The sequence below is a fragment of the Oncorhynchus clarkii genome, chromosome 7, assembly GCF_045791955.1.
Source record: "Oncorhynchus clarkii lewisi isolate Uvic-CL-2024 chromosome 7, UVic_Ocla_1.0, whole genome shotgun sequence".
Lineage (NCBI taxonomy): Eukaryota > Metazoa > Chordata > Actinopteri > Salmoniformes > Salmonidae > Oncorhynchus > Oncorhynchus clarkii.
Window position 1 is genome coordinate 55,888,712 of NC_092153.1, and position 17,749 is coordinate 55,906,460.

General features: G+C 43.0%; 1 protein-coding gene across 1 annotated transcript; it reads right to left on the minus strand.

Moving 5' to 3' along the window:
- Positions 1-5,609: 5,609 nt before the first annotated feature.
- Positions 5,610-14,395, minus strand: LOC139414332 (von Willebrand factor A domain-containing protein 1-like). The gene is made up of 5 exons (XM_071162248.1): positions 14,152-14,395; positions 11,435-11,986; positions 10,988-11,308; positions 10,498-10,773; positions 5,610-7,834 (listed from the first exon to the last, which is right to left on the minus strand). The coding sequence occupies exons 1-5, from the start codon at positions 14,234-14,236 to the stop codon at positions 7,461-7,463; spliced, it is 1,608 nt and encodes a 535-aa protein (XP_071018349.1). The 5' UTR covers positions 14,237-14,395; the 3' UTR covers positions 5,610-7,460.
- Positions 14,396-17,749: the final 3,354 nt, after the last annotated feature.

Here is a 17,749-nt window from a genome sequence, read left to right on the forward strand (position 1 = left end):
AATCTTAGATGTGTTTATTACAGACACTGTTTGTGCAGGAAAACAAAGTGGAAAATCTGGTTCTGTTCATATTGAAAAGTGAATGTAGCTCAGAAACCAGTTAGCTAGCTAAATTAGGTCTAATTGTTTTGTAATCTCATAAATTAAATGTATTTAGCTAGCTAACTGGTTTATGAGCTACATTCACTTTGCTGTGCCACTCAAGGACATTGAGACTTGTCCCAAAGCCACTCCTCCTCTTGGCTGTGCTTAGGGTCATTGTCCTGTTGGAGGGTGAACCTTCGCCCCAGTCTGATGTACTGAGTACACTGGAGCAGGTTTTCATCAAGGATCTCTATGTACTTTGCTCCGTTCATCTTTCCCTCAACCCTGACTAGTCTCCCGATCCCTGCCGCTGAAAAACATCCCCACAGCATGATGCTGTCACCACTATGCTTCACCGTAGGGATGGTGCCAGGTTTCCTCCAGGCGTTCAGGCCAAAGAGTTCAATCTTGGTTTCATCAGACCAGAGAATCTTGTTTCTCATGGTCTAAGTCCTTTAGATGCCTTTTGGCAAACCCTAAGTGGGCTGTTAATGAGGAGTAGCCACTCTACCATAAAGGCCTGATTTGTGGAGTGCTGCAGAGATGGTTGTCTTTCTGGAGCTCAGTCAGAGTGACTATCGGGTTCTTGGTCACCTCCGTGACCAAGACCCTTCTCCCCAGATTGCTTAGATTGGCCGGGCAGCCAGCTCTAGGAGTCTTGGTGGTTCCAAACTTCTTCCATTTAAGAATGATGGAGGCCACTGTGTTCTTGGGGACCTTTAATGCGGTAGACATTTTTTGGTACCCTTCCCCAGATCTGTACCTCGACACAATGCTGTCTCGGAGCTCTACGGACAATTCCTTCGATCCCATGGCTTGGTTTCTGCTCACTGTCAACTGTGGGACCTTATATAGACAGGTGTATGCCTTTGCACATCATGTCCAATCAATTGAATTTACCACAGGTGGACCAATCAAGTTGTAGAAACATCTCAAGGATGATCAATGGAAACAGGATGCACCTGAGCTCAATTTTGAGTCTAATATATACTTAGTAAATAAGGTATTTGTTTTTTATATTGATAAGTTTGCAAAAATGTCTAAAAATCTTTTGTAGCTTTGTCATTATGGTGTATTGTGTGTAGATTGATGAGGGTAAACATTTATTTCATCCATTTTAGAATAAGGCTGTAATGTAACAAAATGCGAAAATGCTTCCATCCTCCTCTGGGCACATTGACTTCAATACAAAACCTAGGAGGCTTATGGTTCTCACCCCCTTCCATAGCTTAGAAAGTAATTATGACAACATCTGGAGGACATCCTCCAACCTATCAGAGCTCTTGTAACATGAACTGACATGTTGTCCACCCAATCAAAGGATCAGAGAATGAATCTGAAAGCATAAGCTACAGCTAGCTAGCACTGCAGTGCATATAATGTGGTGAGTAGTTGACTCATAGAGAGGGAAAGACATTAGCTGAACAGTTTTGAACAAATTAATTTCTTCCAAAATGAAGGAGAAGCAAGAGAGAGATAGATAGAGAGAGAGAGATTTTTATCATTTTTCCCCTTTCAGTTTCACTTACTTAGCTAGCAAATGCAGCTACCCAGTTTAGCCTACTCAGACACTATAGAATGCTATGTTAGCTAGCTGGCTATGAATATCCAACACAACACTGGAACTCTTCCAAGTCAAGGTAAGCTTTTGGTTTACAAATTCATTACCACTGTGGCCCGCTGGTGTAAGTGCTAAATTGCTTACTGACTGTACACTGCAACATTGCTGCATGATTGTAGTAGGTTTACTAACGCATTAGTTAGAACTATTAGCTATCTTTACTATGACGTTACCTTAGCTAATATGGTGACAATGATGTAGGCTGTGTGTAGCGCTTATGATATGGTTTGTAAAGATATGGCTTGGAAAGGTTTTTTCGCCTGGTCACATACAGCTGATATGTTGTGCATTGAAGTCCACATTCAAAGGGAAAAGGTGAGAGGAGGAGAGCACATAGATGTGAGAAGGAATACAATGTGGCTGTTATGAAAGTGAACTGTATTTATGGGTGATCAGGGGTGTATTCATTCCACCAATTCTGTTGAAAAACATTTCTTAAACGGAATGAAACGGGGATAAACATACCTGAATTTGTCCAATGGAAACTCTTGTTTGCAACTGTTGGACTTACACCATAGATCAGCTGGATGCAGGCAAGAGTTTGCAAGGCGGTATTGAACATTTTTGTATCATGTAGTAGCCTAAACCAATCACTGTTATTGTCAGACCCTGATCTGATTCACCTATCTTTGTGATTGTCTCCACCCCCCTCCAGGTGTCGCCCATCTTCCCCATTATCCCCTATGTATTTATACCTGTGTTCTCTGTTTGTCTGTTGCCAGTTCATCTTGTTTGTCAAGTCAAACAGCGTTTTTTTGTCTCCACTCCTGGTTTTCCCCAGTCTCTCTTTTTCGCGCCCTCCTGGTTTTGACCCTTGCCTTGACCTGTCGTTGGCCTGCCTTGTTGCTGTAATAAACATTGTTACTCTGACACAGTGTGCATCTGGGTCTTACCTTCAAACCTGATAGTTATATTGAACTGGGTGAATGGAATATGAATGACAGTCATCCAACATGCTGCAATAGAAATAAGGATATACTCATGAAAAAATAAAATCGTCCTCATCTTAAATGTCACCGACCACTACTGATGTACACATGCTGGTTTTCCTTCAGAAAAGCATGCATCACAACTTTGTTCATTTGCAACATTTCTCTTGTTAATTTTCGCTTGTAAATGTCCACACTTGTATATGCTTGTACTACTTTTTGAGCTGGATTTGCCTGTGTTTGAAATTCGTTTGTTCGTTTTCACACGTTAGCATTTAGCTAACAGCGTCTATGTGATTTCGCTGTTAGTTTATGTAAATTTGGTTAGCATTATGTTAATAAAATCCAAATGAAATGTATTTATAAAGCCCTTCTTACATCAGCTGATATCTCAAAGTGCTGTACAGAAACCCAGCCTAAAATCCCAAAAAGCAAGCAATGCAGGTGTAGAAGCACGGTGGCTAGGAAAAACTCCCTAGAAAGGCCAGAACCTAGGAAGAAACCTAGAGAGGAACCAGGCTATGAGGGGTGGCCAATCCTCTTCTGGCTGTGCCGGGTGGAGATTATAACAGAACATGGCCAAGATGTTCAAATGTTCATAGATGACCAGCAAGGTCAAACAATAATAATCACAGTGGTTGTCGAGGGTGCAACAGGTCAGCACCTCAGGAGTAAATGTCAGTTGGCTTTTCATAGCCGATCATTCAGAGTATCTCTACCACTCCTACTGTCTCTAGGGAGTTGAAAACAGCAGGTCTGGGACAGACAGGTAACACGTCCGGAGAACAGGTTGTGGTTCCATAGCTGCAGGCATAACAGTTGAACAGCTTTTCTTGTGTTTTTAGTGCTCCATTGTGTGCTATGCCAGTAATACTGTAAATCCCGGGATGAGAGAAGGATGGTATGACAGTATGAAAATCTGGATACCACCCAAGCCTACTCACTATGTCACCACCCATCAATTTATTTCAGGCTACGGGTTGTGTCTGGACAGAACCTGGGTATCATGGCTACTCACTCACTCACTCACTCACTCACTCACTCACTCACTCACTCACTCACTCACTCACTCACTCACTCAGGCATTGTCTAAAAATGTACTAGCTGCCAAATCCATGCATTCTCTGTCCTTGTTTCCTTTATTCCTCACCTCCCTCCCAAAGCACATTGGAGGAGAGTATTGAAAGTTCCTTGCCCTGGGGCCTCCTCATCCGATGTGCTTTGAAAGAGAGGCGAGGATTGGAGGAAACACGGACGAAGGAAACAAGGATTTGACATCTAGTCAGTGATTAAAATGCAATATAACCATAAAGAAAGCATAGTGATACTAAAGTATTCATTAAATTGACCTTTTTCAGTACCTCCTCAGTACTGAACAGTGCTGAATCTGCTAATTACATGGACAAGGGGGACCTGATCAGTAATTCTAGATCAGCAATGCTACTATGATACAGGCCTAGATATGTCAAAAACAATTGGTGTGGGAGTGAGTACGTGGCAGGCAGGGGAAGTTAAGGAGAGGAGTGTACTGAAGGTGTGATTGTGTAATTACTTATTTGCATTTTACATAACAGAACCAAATATAATACCATAGGGGCCTATAACGTTACTGTTATACCAAAACATCTCATTTCTAATGAGATTTTAGGATGGTTAGCTGAAGCTGAATTGTCCCTTTAAAAAATGATCATTCTCCAAAACTCAACCAGAGCGAGCCACTAAGCAGGATACATGCTTTGATTAAAACAAAATATAAGAAAGGCTAAAAGTTTGTTAATTAACACCATCCGCTGTAATTGGCTCATGAAACAGTAATTCAAGAAGATGCATAAAATGCATATTCCCATGAAACTGATTGAGATCAATCAATGACTGGCAGTTTGCAGGTTTCACCGGTAAAATGTGAAGAATTATCATGGCCTATTCTGGCCTATTTTGATGGCCTATTTTGAAATTATTTAGTCTATGCTTAACTTGATGTTTGAGGGTATTAAAAATATAATATTTTCTAGAGACATAATGGCTGCATTTACACAAGAAGCCCAATTCTGATATTTTTTCCACTAATTGGTCTTTTGACCAATCACATCAGATATTTTTCAAAGTTGATCTGATTGGTCAAAAGACCAATTAGAGAAAAAACAGATCAGAGTTGGGCTGCCTGTGTAAACGCAGCCTATGTGTGGGCATAGGCAGACGTTGCAATTGGAGGATGCATGATATGCATAATGATAGGCTATTCAATTGGGTGCATCTGTCAGTAAAAACTTTGATTGAGGAAATGATGACGTCATAAATTTTGTTTTGCTTTCCCTCACCTAAAAAAAATGCTACATCATTGGTAGAGACTACAGTGTCATCAGCAAAGTGTCAGACAGTTTCATTAGCAAAGATCTGAGTAATGAAGAACATGCTTTTTTTTGCATTACATTCACACTTAGGGGTGTACTGTGCATACAGTGCAGCAGGGTAAAAATTCTAAACAGTTTAACGTAGGCCTGATTGTCACAACCTGTGGTAAAATATGTGTCCCACTAGATGGTGCTCTTCAGAAGCAAGTTCACAAGAGCTAGACTCACGTGTTGATTGCATTATGGGAGAAATCAAAAACTGAAAAATGTGTGAGAAAGTACATTTTCACCTTTTATTCATGAACTGTATATGCTGTATATTTTTTTTCTTCCAGAAATGCCTACGTGACATGGATGATGGGAGATAAAAAATATGCAGTTGTCTTCTTTTTCCCCTCCATCCACCCCTCCTCCTTTTCACCCTTATTCATCTCTCCCTGTCAGTGGCTATCCTTCTAATTGAAATCAGATAAATGGAATCCATACATTTGGATTACATCACCTATATGGTGAAGCTACAACTCTTTATCTTGACCCAGCTGACCCAGAACGTGTCTTCCTTATGACATGACGGCATTATCTTCTGTCGTGGTAATTCTTACACAGAGACACTCAAAGTCAATCTTAAATTAATCATTGTTTATTATCAGTGAGCTGGAGATGTTCCAACAAACGTAATGCACCATAGTGAACATCTGTCAGAAGCTCTGCTGGGGCAGTCCCAACAGTTGTCTTACTGTATATACGGCAAAACACAGACATGTTATATTTGCCTCATTTAGCATAATTCATTACAGTGCATTCTGAAATTATTCAGACCCCTTGACTTTTTCCACATTTTGTTACATTACAACCTTATTTTAAAAAGTATTAAATCACTTTTCCACCTCATCAATCTACACATAATATCCACAGTGACAAAGCAAAAACAGGTTTTTAGAAATGTTTGCTAATCCCTAAAAAAAGTGAAATACCAAATGAAACTTTATTTGTCACATGCGTCGAATACAACAGGTAGACCTTACCTTGAAATGCTTATTTACAAGCCCTTAACCAACTGTGCAGTTCAAGAAGAGTTTAGAAAATATTTACCAAATAAACAAAAAAAACACAATAAAACAACAATAATGAGGCTGTATACAGGGGGTACCGGTACCGAGTCAGTGTGCGGGGGTACAGGTTAGTTGAGGTAATTTGTACATTGTACAAATATCACATTTACATAAGTATTTAGACCCTTTACTCAGTACTTTGTTAAAGCACCTTTGGCAGCGATTACAGCCTAGATTATTTTGGGGTATGACGCTACAAACTTGGCACACCTGTATGTGGGGAGTTTCTCCCATTCTTCTCTGCAGATCCTCTCAAGCTCTGTCAGGTTGGATTGGGAGCATCGCTGCACAGCTATTTTCACGTCTCTCCAGAGATGTTTAATCGGGTTTAAGTCTGGGCTCTGACTGGGCCACTCAAGGACATTCAGAGACTTGTCCCGAACCCACTCCCACGTTGCCTTGGCTGTGTGATTAGGGTTGTTGTCCTATTGGAAGGTGAACCTTAGCCCCAGTCTGAGGTCCTTAGCACTCTGGAGCAGGTTTTCATCAAGGAACTGTACTTTTCGCCGTCCATCTTTCCCTCAATCCTGACTAGTCTCCCAGTCCCTGCCGCGGAAAAACATCCCCACAGCATGATGCTGCCACCACCATGCTTAACGTAGGGATGGTGCCAGGTTACCTCCAGACGTGAAGCTTGGCATTCAGGCCAAAGAGTTCAATCTTGGTTTCATCAGACCAGAGAATCTTGTTTCTCATGGTCTGAGAGTCCTTTAGGTGCCTTTTGGCAAACTCCAAGCGGGCTGTCATGTGCCTTTTACTGAGGAGTTGCTTCCATCTGGCCACTCTACCATAAAGGCCTGATTGGTGGAGTGCTGCAGAGATGGTTGTCCTTCTGGAGCTCTGTCAGAGTGACCATCGGGTTCTTGGTCACCCTGACCAAGGCCCTTCTCCCCTGATTGCTCAGTTTGGCCAAGCGGCCAGCTCTAGGAAGAGTCTTGGTGGTTCCAAACTTCTTTCATTTAAGAATAATGGAGGCCACAGTGTTTTTTGGGACCTTCAATGCTGCAAAAATGTTTTAGTACTCTTTCCAGGTCTACTCATTCCAGGGTTTTTCTTTGTTTTTTACTATTTTCTACATTGTAAAATGATAGTGAAGACATCAAAACAACGAAATACACATATGGAATCATGTAGTAACCAGAAAAGTGTTAAACAAATCAAAATGTTACATTTGAGATTTTTCAAAGTAGCCACCCTTTGCCTTGATGACAGATTTGCACTCTCTCTAGTTTTAATGACACTCTCATGTTCTATGACATTGGAATGTCTTTGAATAGCACTGAATTTGAATAGCACTGAATGAATTAAATTCTACTTCCTGTCACTCAACTGCAATGTCTACATCCTGTGGAGTGTGGCCAATTTAATTTAAATGTAACTCATGAGTTGAATGGGAACCAATTCCAAAATTCTGAATTGAGCCCAACCCTGGTATGTGTGCGCGCAGTATCAGACCTGTTTGTGTGCTTGCGGTGCAGCAGAGCCCCAATCCCCGGGCCATGCGGTATACAGGGGACACACACACTCGGCTGCTGGGGGCCAGGTGTGTGAGCAGTGTGGACAGGGAGTCAGGGGGCAGGTATAGGCAGGAGAATGCAGGGCGGGAGGGGCTCTGGGTCTCACCCCTCTCCCAGTTGAGCCAGTACCCCCTCAGCCCCTCATCGTGGCCCCACCACCGGACCTGCACCGCATCACGCCCCACTGGGGTCAGCTGGAGGTCAGCCAGGGCTGGCAGCACTGAGACACACAGATAGAGGACAGGCTAGTGTGTGTGTTCTGTTTTAAAAGCCATAAATCACAGAATGAAAAAAGAGAGGGGCAAAGCCTAAGGGAGGCATGGACTCGTTATAAATGACTGTAGGATAAATGTACAGTATGTCAGGATAAGTAAAGGGTTTCATGACATTTAAATGTCAATACCATTTAACAAGCATTCATTAACACAGTGTTTCCCAACCAGGGGATACTTGAGAAGACTCATGAGACCATAGACTTACTGGTAAAATGCACATTAGGGGGGTACTTATGGGGAAATCCGGGCAGAGCAAAATGTACTTGGTGGTACAGTTACCGAAAAAAATTAGGAACCATTGAATTAACAGCACAAATACAATATTGTTTCTGAGAGGGAAACAATTTAATATTAAGGAAAGACAGCAGAAGTATAAGGGACAGTTAGAAATGTACCTGGAGGAGGGGTCCCAAAAAATATGCACCCCCCTCCCCAATGTTACAAATATTTTCACATCACCCTCCCCTTCTACTGTAATAAAAATGTGCACACCATCCCCCTTCATAAAATTAACTCAAAAATAGTTATTACCACCATACATTACAATAACTGTAACAACCCAGTGTTTATAAACGTGGATATCGACTTTACCACTTTAGCATGGTTTTGTGGCACAGTCAATGCCACGCACAGCTAATGGGCCAGAAAGTTGAGGGTTCGCTATGGGCGAGCTCACTCTCTCTGGATGTTTCATTACACTATGATCAGAGCAGGCTGCAGACAATGATCATCTGGGGAGATTTTGTTGCTGTATTTATAATTATATAAAATATATGCAACATTTTTCCACCAACAGGTTTCTGTGCCAATATATCACACACAACCAATAAGCAACGGGTAACTGCATACCAGTTACTGACTTTGAACACTTATCATCATGGTTTGTATTTTCAACACCACAATCAAGTAGAGTATGACAATCTTGAAATCTAGAAAATACATCTCTCCCTACTCAGTATCCCTACTCAGTACCCCTACTCAGTTCCCCTACTCAGTACCCCTACTCAGTATCCCTACTCAGTATCCCTACTCAGTACCCCTACTCAGTATCCCTACTCAGTATCCCTACTCAGTACCCCTACTCAGTATCCCTACTCAGTACTCCTACTCAGTATCCCTACTCAGTACCCCTACTCAGTAACCCTACTCAGTATCCCTACTCAGTACCCCTACTCAGTACCCCTACTCAGTACCACTACTCAGTACCCCTACTCAGTATCCCTACTCAGTACCCCTACTCAGTATCCCTACTCAGTACCCCTACTCAGTACCCCTACTCAGTATCCCTACTCAGTACCCCTACTCAGTTCCCCTACTCAGTACCCCTACTCAGTATCCCTACTCAGTACCCCTACTCAGTATCCCTACTCAGTATCCCTACTCAGTACCCCTACTCAGTACCCCTACTCAGTATCGAAGGCTTGGTTTGAATGTAATTTTGTTGTTTTGTAACAGTTGTCCCTTTCCATTAATCAAACGGCCATTGCGCAGTTTGGATGGTGGAATTATATTAGAGTGGAGTGGATGAACGTGCGCAGGTAGCCTAATCAGATCAAAACATTGTGAGTAGTTGTGTTAATGCCACACATAAAAAAGGTAATACATTTTAAATTACAAATATTTAGGCCATATTGAAGTGTCAGGTTCTAGGTCGAGGAATAGCCACTTGGATCGGAAAGGAGCCAGAACGTGTTAAGCTTTCCTGAATAACTGGGCCTGCTGGGCGCATATAGGCCTATGTGGACGACATGGGAGAACGGGAGAATGATGACCGCAACAGACAGCATCAGTATCACAAGTAAAAATACAACCAGACTGGCCTGCTCCTGTGCCTATCTAGAATCTTTCCAGAGTAGACCCACAGCTGATCTAGATGGAACGAATGGAATGAAACGATCCAAAAACTTTTGCACCATTATTCAAATGATATTTTCACTGCAGTTTACTGCCTGGAGTATAATTGCACTCAATTGTTCATTGGATTATGGTGTTGTAGGCTAGTCTAGGTAGGATAATTGTATTGTCCCTTAACAAGATCAATGGGGGAGCTTTTTGAGCTGCACATTTTCACTGTTCTTTCATGCCCAATGATGCACCTGGCCTGTCTGCTGCCAATCAGTTATTCCTCTATATCTTGTGGATTTATATAGAAAATGTGTGCATATTTGAATGATTTTATGTGTGGTATGATTGCTAGTTAACCTATTGCAGATCTGGATAAATGATCAAACTACCTCTATTGTCAGTATGGATAGAGGGCAGGATAGATAGTTGACTGGTAGACTATATTGATCTGTGGTATAGTAATCGCACAGAGAAGTGTAGTGCATAAGGGAAGTCCCAAAGCACCTTGATAGGGAAGAAGCAAGTAAGCAGAAGAGGGCATTTGGCTATATGGAAGACCTATCGTAAAACCTGCATAATGGAAATTGTAAATCAGGGAAAAAAACGCACTACCCTCCCCTGTTCCTTATAAAGAAAACACACTCCCCAGAGCAACCCCCCCCAAAAAATCTAGACAACCCTCCCCTATTTTGGAACAGCCCCCCTAACCCAGTAAATGTCGAATTGTCCCTAAATCATAGAAACACACCAACACACATCTTACCCTCCTGAGTGCAGGCCTTGACAGACATGGCCTTCTCTTTGCCTGTGAAGTACAGGGCGCTGACAGTAACTAGGTACTGTGTGTCTGGCTCTAGACCAGTGAGCAGAGTGGAGTTCTGATGTCCGTGTAGCCTAACCGTGTGGACCTGCCCACTGGGTAGAGCTCCGTACTCTATCTGGTACTGCTGGACATGCTCAGTTTGCAGAGGACCCCAGCTCACTCGCACCCTGTCAGGACCTGAGTCTGCCACTGTGACCACCGCTGGGCTCAACACCTCTAGGTTGGAGGATAGGAGAGGGAGAGGATGGGATGGGATGAAACAAAAGAGAATATTATTATCCACAAAAATGTGTTCAATAATGTAAAAATATATGCTGGTTGTGTTGATTTTCTATTATACTATCTGCTCATTTCATGTATCTACCACATCACTGCTCTCCATCCCCCTCTCCCTCCCTCCTTCCCCGTCTCCTTCCCTCCCCCCTCTGACCGGGTTGTGTAGTGAAGGTGACACTGAGAGTGTTGAGATAATCATGGTTGGACTGGGAGTTGGGGGTGAGGGAGGCAGTGTAGATGGTGTCTGGCTGCAGGCCCCTCAGCTCCACCCAGCTGGCGTCCCCGGGGAGGGTCCGTCTGTGGTACTGCCCCCCACTGCTGGCCCTGCCGTTAGGCTGACCACCACCTGGCAGAACAGAGCTGTAGTGTAAAAAGCTGTAAAAATCTGTGTTGGATCCGAGTACAGGACGCCACTGCAGCACGGCACTGTGGGAGGACACCTGTACCACCCTCAGGCGCTCAACGTGGATCAGCTCTGAGAGAGAAGGGGGGGATACAACTCAGTGGGGTAGAGTTTGCATTTACACTACAGAGGATTTCATCTGCAATCACAGTCCTGTCTATAAATACTTGTCTATAAATACACCCCCGCCCCACACACCAATGATGGCCTCCCTCAGGTCCTCTGTGATGATACTGATGTCATCGATGTCCACAAAGTACAGGTGGGACTCGATGGGCGGGGTCACAACCCTCTGCAGTACCTGGTAGTTCCCGTGTCCCGTAGAGACAGCCAACAGAGACACACCCGCCCTTCTCAGCTCTGCCATTGGTCCATCCACCATGCCCGGCTGTACCCCATCCGTTAGCCACACCAGCACTTTGGGGAGCTCCAACTCATCCCCAGCCCCAGCTCTGGCTAGCAGCCCCTGGGCCTGTCTGAGGGCAGCCTCTGTGTTGGTGTCCCCCTGGAGTTGCCTGGTCCTATGCAGTGCCCCTTGCAGGCCAGGCTGGGTGCTGTGGGCGTCCAGACCAAACTCCAGGTGTGGCTCAGTGCCCACCTGCAGCAGCCCCGCTCTCACCTGGCCCCGCCCCAGAGAGAAGGGGAGGAGTAGCTCGGACAGGAAGTGCAGCAGGCGAGAGAACTCGTAGGATGACACACTTCCTGAAGAATCCAACAGGAGCAGGATATCCCCCTCACAACAGTTCAGAGCTGAGAGAGAGAGAGAGAGAGAGAGAGAGAGAGAGAGAGAGAGAGAGAGAGAGAGAGAGAGAGATAGAGAGATAGAGAGATAGATAGATAGATAGATAGATAGATAGATAGATAGATAGATAGATAGATAGATAGATAGATAGATAGATAGATAGTGATGGAGGGACAGAGCGAGAGGGAGAGAAAGAGTAGGGAAAGAGAGAGATTACACTGAAGTTATTCACCTTATATATAGAGTAAATATATATATTTATGTTCCACACGGCAACATAAAAACACATGCGATGAATAGCTCTTCAGCACACATTGTTAGCCTTTGTTTTACTCCCTGTCATGGTTGTTCTTTACTTTGCTAACCTTCCTGTCCAAATTGAAATATTTGCTGTTCTTTGTGTGATCATTAAAATGAACCTTGATCGTTTAAGGCATTTTATTCAAACATAATAGGATCCAAGCCATAGAACACAGGTCAAGAGAGAGGAGAGGAAAGAAGAAGAAGAATACGAGACAAGAGTGCTAAAAGATGAATAAAGGAATGGGTTGAAAGATGGCTGTCAATGGAGTGAGAGATATTAAACATATAAAAACAAAGGATGGGGAAGAAAAATGATGTAAAATATAAAGAGAAACCAAATCACAGAGAGAGAGAGACCAAACATCAGAGAGAGAGAGTGAGAGAGAGAGACCAAACAACAGAGAGTGAGAGAGAGATACCAAACATCAGAGAGAGAGAGAGAGAGAGAGAGAGAGACCAAACAACAGAGAGAGTGAAAGATACAGAGAGAGAGAGACCAAACAACAGAGAGAGAGTGAAAGATACAGAGAGAGAGATCAAACAACAGAGAGAGAGTGAGAGAGAGACCAAACAACAGAAAGAGAGAGTGAAAGATACAGAGAGAGAGAGACCAAACAACAGAGAGAGAGTGAAAGATACAGAGAGAGAGAGAAAGAGAGACAACATTATATGCAGAGAATAACCACAGTCTGGCCAGATGCTCTTTGTTGAGCACATTATAATGGTCACCTTATCATCTCTTTATTCTCAGGAACAATTTACAGCACTTTTCTTTCTCAACCATCTACATAGGGGAGAGTGGGGTAAGTCAAGACAGTTTATACATTCAGCATCCCCGCCAAGAGAAATAAAGTATTATCTCAAAAACAAAAATAAGATATCTTAAAGTGTGTAAATACTGTAGAGGGAGAAATTGAAAGGCAGAGTGTCTAAGTATTGGGGGGAAAAAGAGAAGGACAAGGAGAGAGAAGAGAGAAAGGGGATTTGCGCTGGCACTTAAGAGGAGGAGAGGAAGAGGAATGCAGCTCTTCCCTCTCTGAGATCCACAGTGCGAAGGTGTTTGTGGGTGAGAGAGAGTGTATGTGAGAGAGATGCATTCCTCTTCCTCTCTATTTATGTCATTAAAAAGTAGCCACAAAACTAAATTAGCTTTGTTCCCACCTTTATGACCTGTAGAGAAATGTATGCAAAGCCTTTGCTTAATCTTTTCCAAAGACACCTGAGTCATAGATCCAAGTGTTTACTTTTAAGTAGTTGGGCACTACCATTATTATTACAGCTTGTTACTGTCATTTGGCAAACAAAATGTTCCGGATTTCCAGAGACATTCTGGCCAAGGTCAGGTTTTTCTTGACGATAGCAACTAATATCAATAGAAGACAGAACTTCTGTTGTCTCCCTTTCAACTGTAATCCCAAGAGCTGGAGCTCTCTTCCTCTCTCAAACAAACATACTGATAAATCATGAATCGTATAGACAACTCTGTTAATAATAGTGAGAAGGTGTTTGTGGGTGAGAGAGAGTGTATAAAAATAAATGATTATCTAATGATGTGACTAAGTATCCCGACTTTACCAGCTCCAACAATGATGAGGACAAAAGAATAGACAGAGTGGAAATAAGTTACTACTTGTGGATGTAGGCTATACTTCGCTAATAGATCAGATACATATTACTGCACATAGTTTAACATTCCAAGAAGTTCATTGTTAGAGAACTAAAACAAATGATTATCTAATGATGTGACTGAGTATCCCAACTTTACCAGCTTCAACTCTGCAGAATGGAACGTTGTTAAAAGCATTCGTGAAATATGCACACAGCCATCTCTCTAACCGTGACACACCTGTATAAGGTAGACTAAACTTACCTGTGCCAGGTACAACGTTTTGTGTGCTGCTCGGCCACAGTAACACACCGAGCAGCAAACAGGAAAATCCAAGCCACTCCATCATGAATTGGATCAATATGTTATGATGAAATAGAGCAAACAAGTGCACCTTGAATGGGACCTTCTCAAGTCACTGTCCATAGCTTTGTTGTACTGTATTACAGTTCCTTCCCTCTCACACTTCCTCGAGATTCTCATGCGCCAAGGGATAAGTCTTGTTGTACAGCCTGCTTCCTTAGAAAGGCTGAAAAGTAATCACAAACTGGTACCACACAAGGGCGCTCTGGTATGCACACACACACACACAGCGTAGACGACTTTATCCACACTACCTCATTCAAAACGTATACAAAAATGTTTGATCAATTTAATTTATTTCCACTTTTAGTCCAATTTCATTACTTTTATCACTGGCACAAGTCTCCCACTTTCACAGAATGCATTTACCCCCCTCTCCACAAGATCAACTGATAAAGTGCTTCTTCTATTTAATTTCCTCCTCACCCTCCAAAATCTTTAAGTCCTCTCCTCCCCCTTCTCTTTCTGTGTTCCTTTCTCAAGCCTTCTCCCCTCAACAGTCAAGAGTGTTTTGGCATCACTTTTGTTGGATTTTGGCCCAGTTTCGGACATTATCCAGGTTCAGTTGTCACACTGTCAACAAACTCATTATCACAAATGTGATTAACACTTTATTGACTCCACTGGTATTCATCACTCTGCCCTCATACTTGAACCCCCCTTCAGTGAACCAACCTGGTCTCAGAGCATTTCGTATTATTGAGTGAATAGGTTTGTGTTCTACTCAGGGATTGGGGGAACAGTGTGCTGGCACATCTTGAGAGGATGCAGGCTAACAGGGTGGAGTGGCAGCAAACTACTCATTGCAATAATTATAGTAGGGGCTGTAACAATGAATATGCAACTTTCAGGGAAGTTAGGAAAGCAAAGGATAGCTTTTTCAAACAGAAATGTGCATCCTGTAGCACAAACTCCAAAAAGTTCTGGGACACTGTAAAGTCCATGGAGAACAAGAGCACCCCCTCCCAGCTGCCCACTGCACTGAGGCTAGGAAACACTGTCACCACCGATAAATCTACGATAATTGAGAATTTCAATAAGCATTTTTCTATGGCTGGCCAGGCTTTCCACCTGGCTACCCCTACCCCGGTCAACAGCTCTGCAGCCCCCACAGCAACTTGCTCAAGCCTCCCCTATTTCTACTTCACCCAAATCCAGATAGCTGATGTTCTGAAAGAGCTGCAAAATCTGGACCCCTACAAATCAGCTGGGCTAGACAATCTGGACCCTCTCCTTCTAAAATGATCCACCACAATTGTTGCAACCCCTATTACTAGCCTGTTCAACCTCTTTTTCGTATCATCTAAGATCCCTAAAGATTGGAAAGCTGCCGCGGTCATCCCCCTCTTCAAAGGGGGAGACACTCTAGACCTGAACGGTTACAGACCTATATCTATCCTACCCTGCCTTTCTAAAGTCTTCGAAAGCCAAGTTAACAAACAAATCACCGACCATTTCGAATCCCACCGTACCTTCTCCGCTATGCAATCTAGATTCCAAGCTGGTCATGGTTGCACCTCAGCCACTCTCAAGGTCCTAAACGATATCATAACCGCCATCGATAAGAGACAATACTGTGCAACCGTCTTCATAGACCTGGCCAAGGCTTTCGACTCGGTCAATCACCACATTCTTATTGGCAGACTCAACAGCCTTGGTTTCTCAAATGACTGCCAATGTCCGAACCTCTGGCAGTCTCTATGGGGGTGCCACAGGGTTCAATTCTCGGGCCGACTCTATTCTCTGTATACATCAATGATGTCGCTCTTGCTGCTGGTGATTCTCTGATCCACCTCTACGCAGACGACACCATTCTGTATACTTCTGGCCCTTCTTTGGACACTGAGTTTCAATGCCATACAACACTCCTTCCGTGGCCTCCAACTGCTCTTAAATGCAAGTAAAACTAAATGCATGCTCTTCAACCGATCGCTGCCCGCACTGCCCGGTTCTGACTTAGAATATGTGGACATGTACAAATACCTAGGTGTCTGGTTAAACTGTAAACTCTCTTTCCAGACTCACATTAAGCAACTCCAATCCAAAATTAAATCTAGAATCGGCTTCCTATTTCACAACAAAGCCTCCTTCACTCATACTGACAGATCCTACAGATCCTTGACTTTGGCGATGTCATTTACAAAATAGCCTCCAACACTCAGCAAATGGGATGCAGTCTATCACAGTGCCATCCATCCGTTTTGTCCCCAAAGCCCCATATACTATCCACCACTGCGACCTGTCTGCTCTCGTTGGCTGGCCCTCGCTTCATATTCATTGGCAAACCCACTGGCTCCAGGTCATCTATAAGTCCTTGCTAGGTAAAGCCCCGCCTTATCTCAGCTCACTGGTCACCACAGCAGCACCCACCTGTAGCACGTGCTCCAGCAGGTATATTTCACCGGTCATCCTTACAGTTCTCTGCTGCCAATGACTGGAACGATTTGCAAAAATCACTGAAGCTGGAGTCTTATCTCCCTCACTAACTTTAAGCATCAGTTGTCAGAGCAGCTTACCGATCATTGCACCTGTACATAGCCCATCTGTAAATAGCCGACCCAACTACCTCATCCCCATATTGTTTTTTGTTTTTTTGCTCCTTTGCACCCCAGTATCTCTACTTGCACATTCATCTTCTGCACATCCATCACTCCAGTGTTCAATTGTTAAAATGTAATTAGTTCGCCACTATGGCCTATTTATTGCCTTACCTCCCTAATCTTACTACATTTGCACACATTGGATATCGATTTTTCTACTGTGTTATTGACTGTACATTTGTTTATTCCATTTGTTACTCTGTGTTGTTTGTGTCGCACTGCTTTGCTTTATCTTGGCCAGGTCGCAGTTGCAAATGAGAACTTGTTCTCAACTGGCCTACCTGGTTAAATATAGGTGAAAAATAAATATATAAATAAATAAATAATAATAAATGAACTGGATTTTGGATGTTACATCCAGTATAGCATCCGGCTCAGAGTTACATCTAGCATCCGGCTCAGAGTTACATTCAGCGTCTGGCTCAGAGTTACATCCATTATTCTGCATTCAGCACAAAGTAACGTCCAGCATCCAGCATCTTGCACAGTTTCATCCAGCATCTGTGTCAGAGTTACATCCAGCGTCTAGCTGGTGTTACATCCAGCAACTCTGAACTGGATAACATACTTCAAAATAAGAGTCCCCCAATATGTCATGCTAAAAATGAGTCTTGTATTACTGTTTTCAAAATAAGAGTCCTTCGATTTGGCCTGCCAAAATAAAAGTCCTGCATTTCCAATTACAAAATAAGAGTCCTTTGCTTTTTCATGCCAAAATAATAGTCATGCGATTTCTGAAATCAAAATAAGAGTCCTTTGATTTGTCATTTAAATAAAAGTAATGTGAGTTCCAATTTCAAAATAATTGTACCTTGATTTATTATTTCAAAATAAGAGTGTTGATTTGTCATGCCAAAATAAGTCCCGCATTTCCAATTTCAAAATAATGTCCACAATTT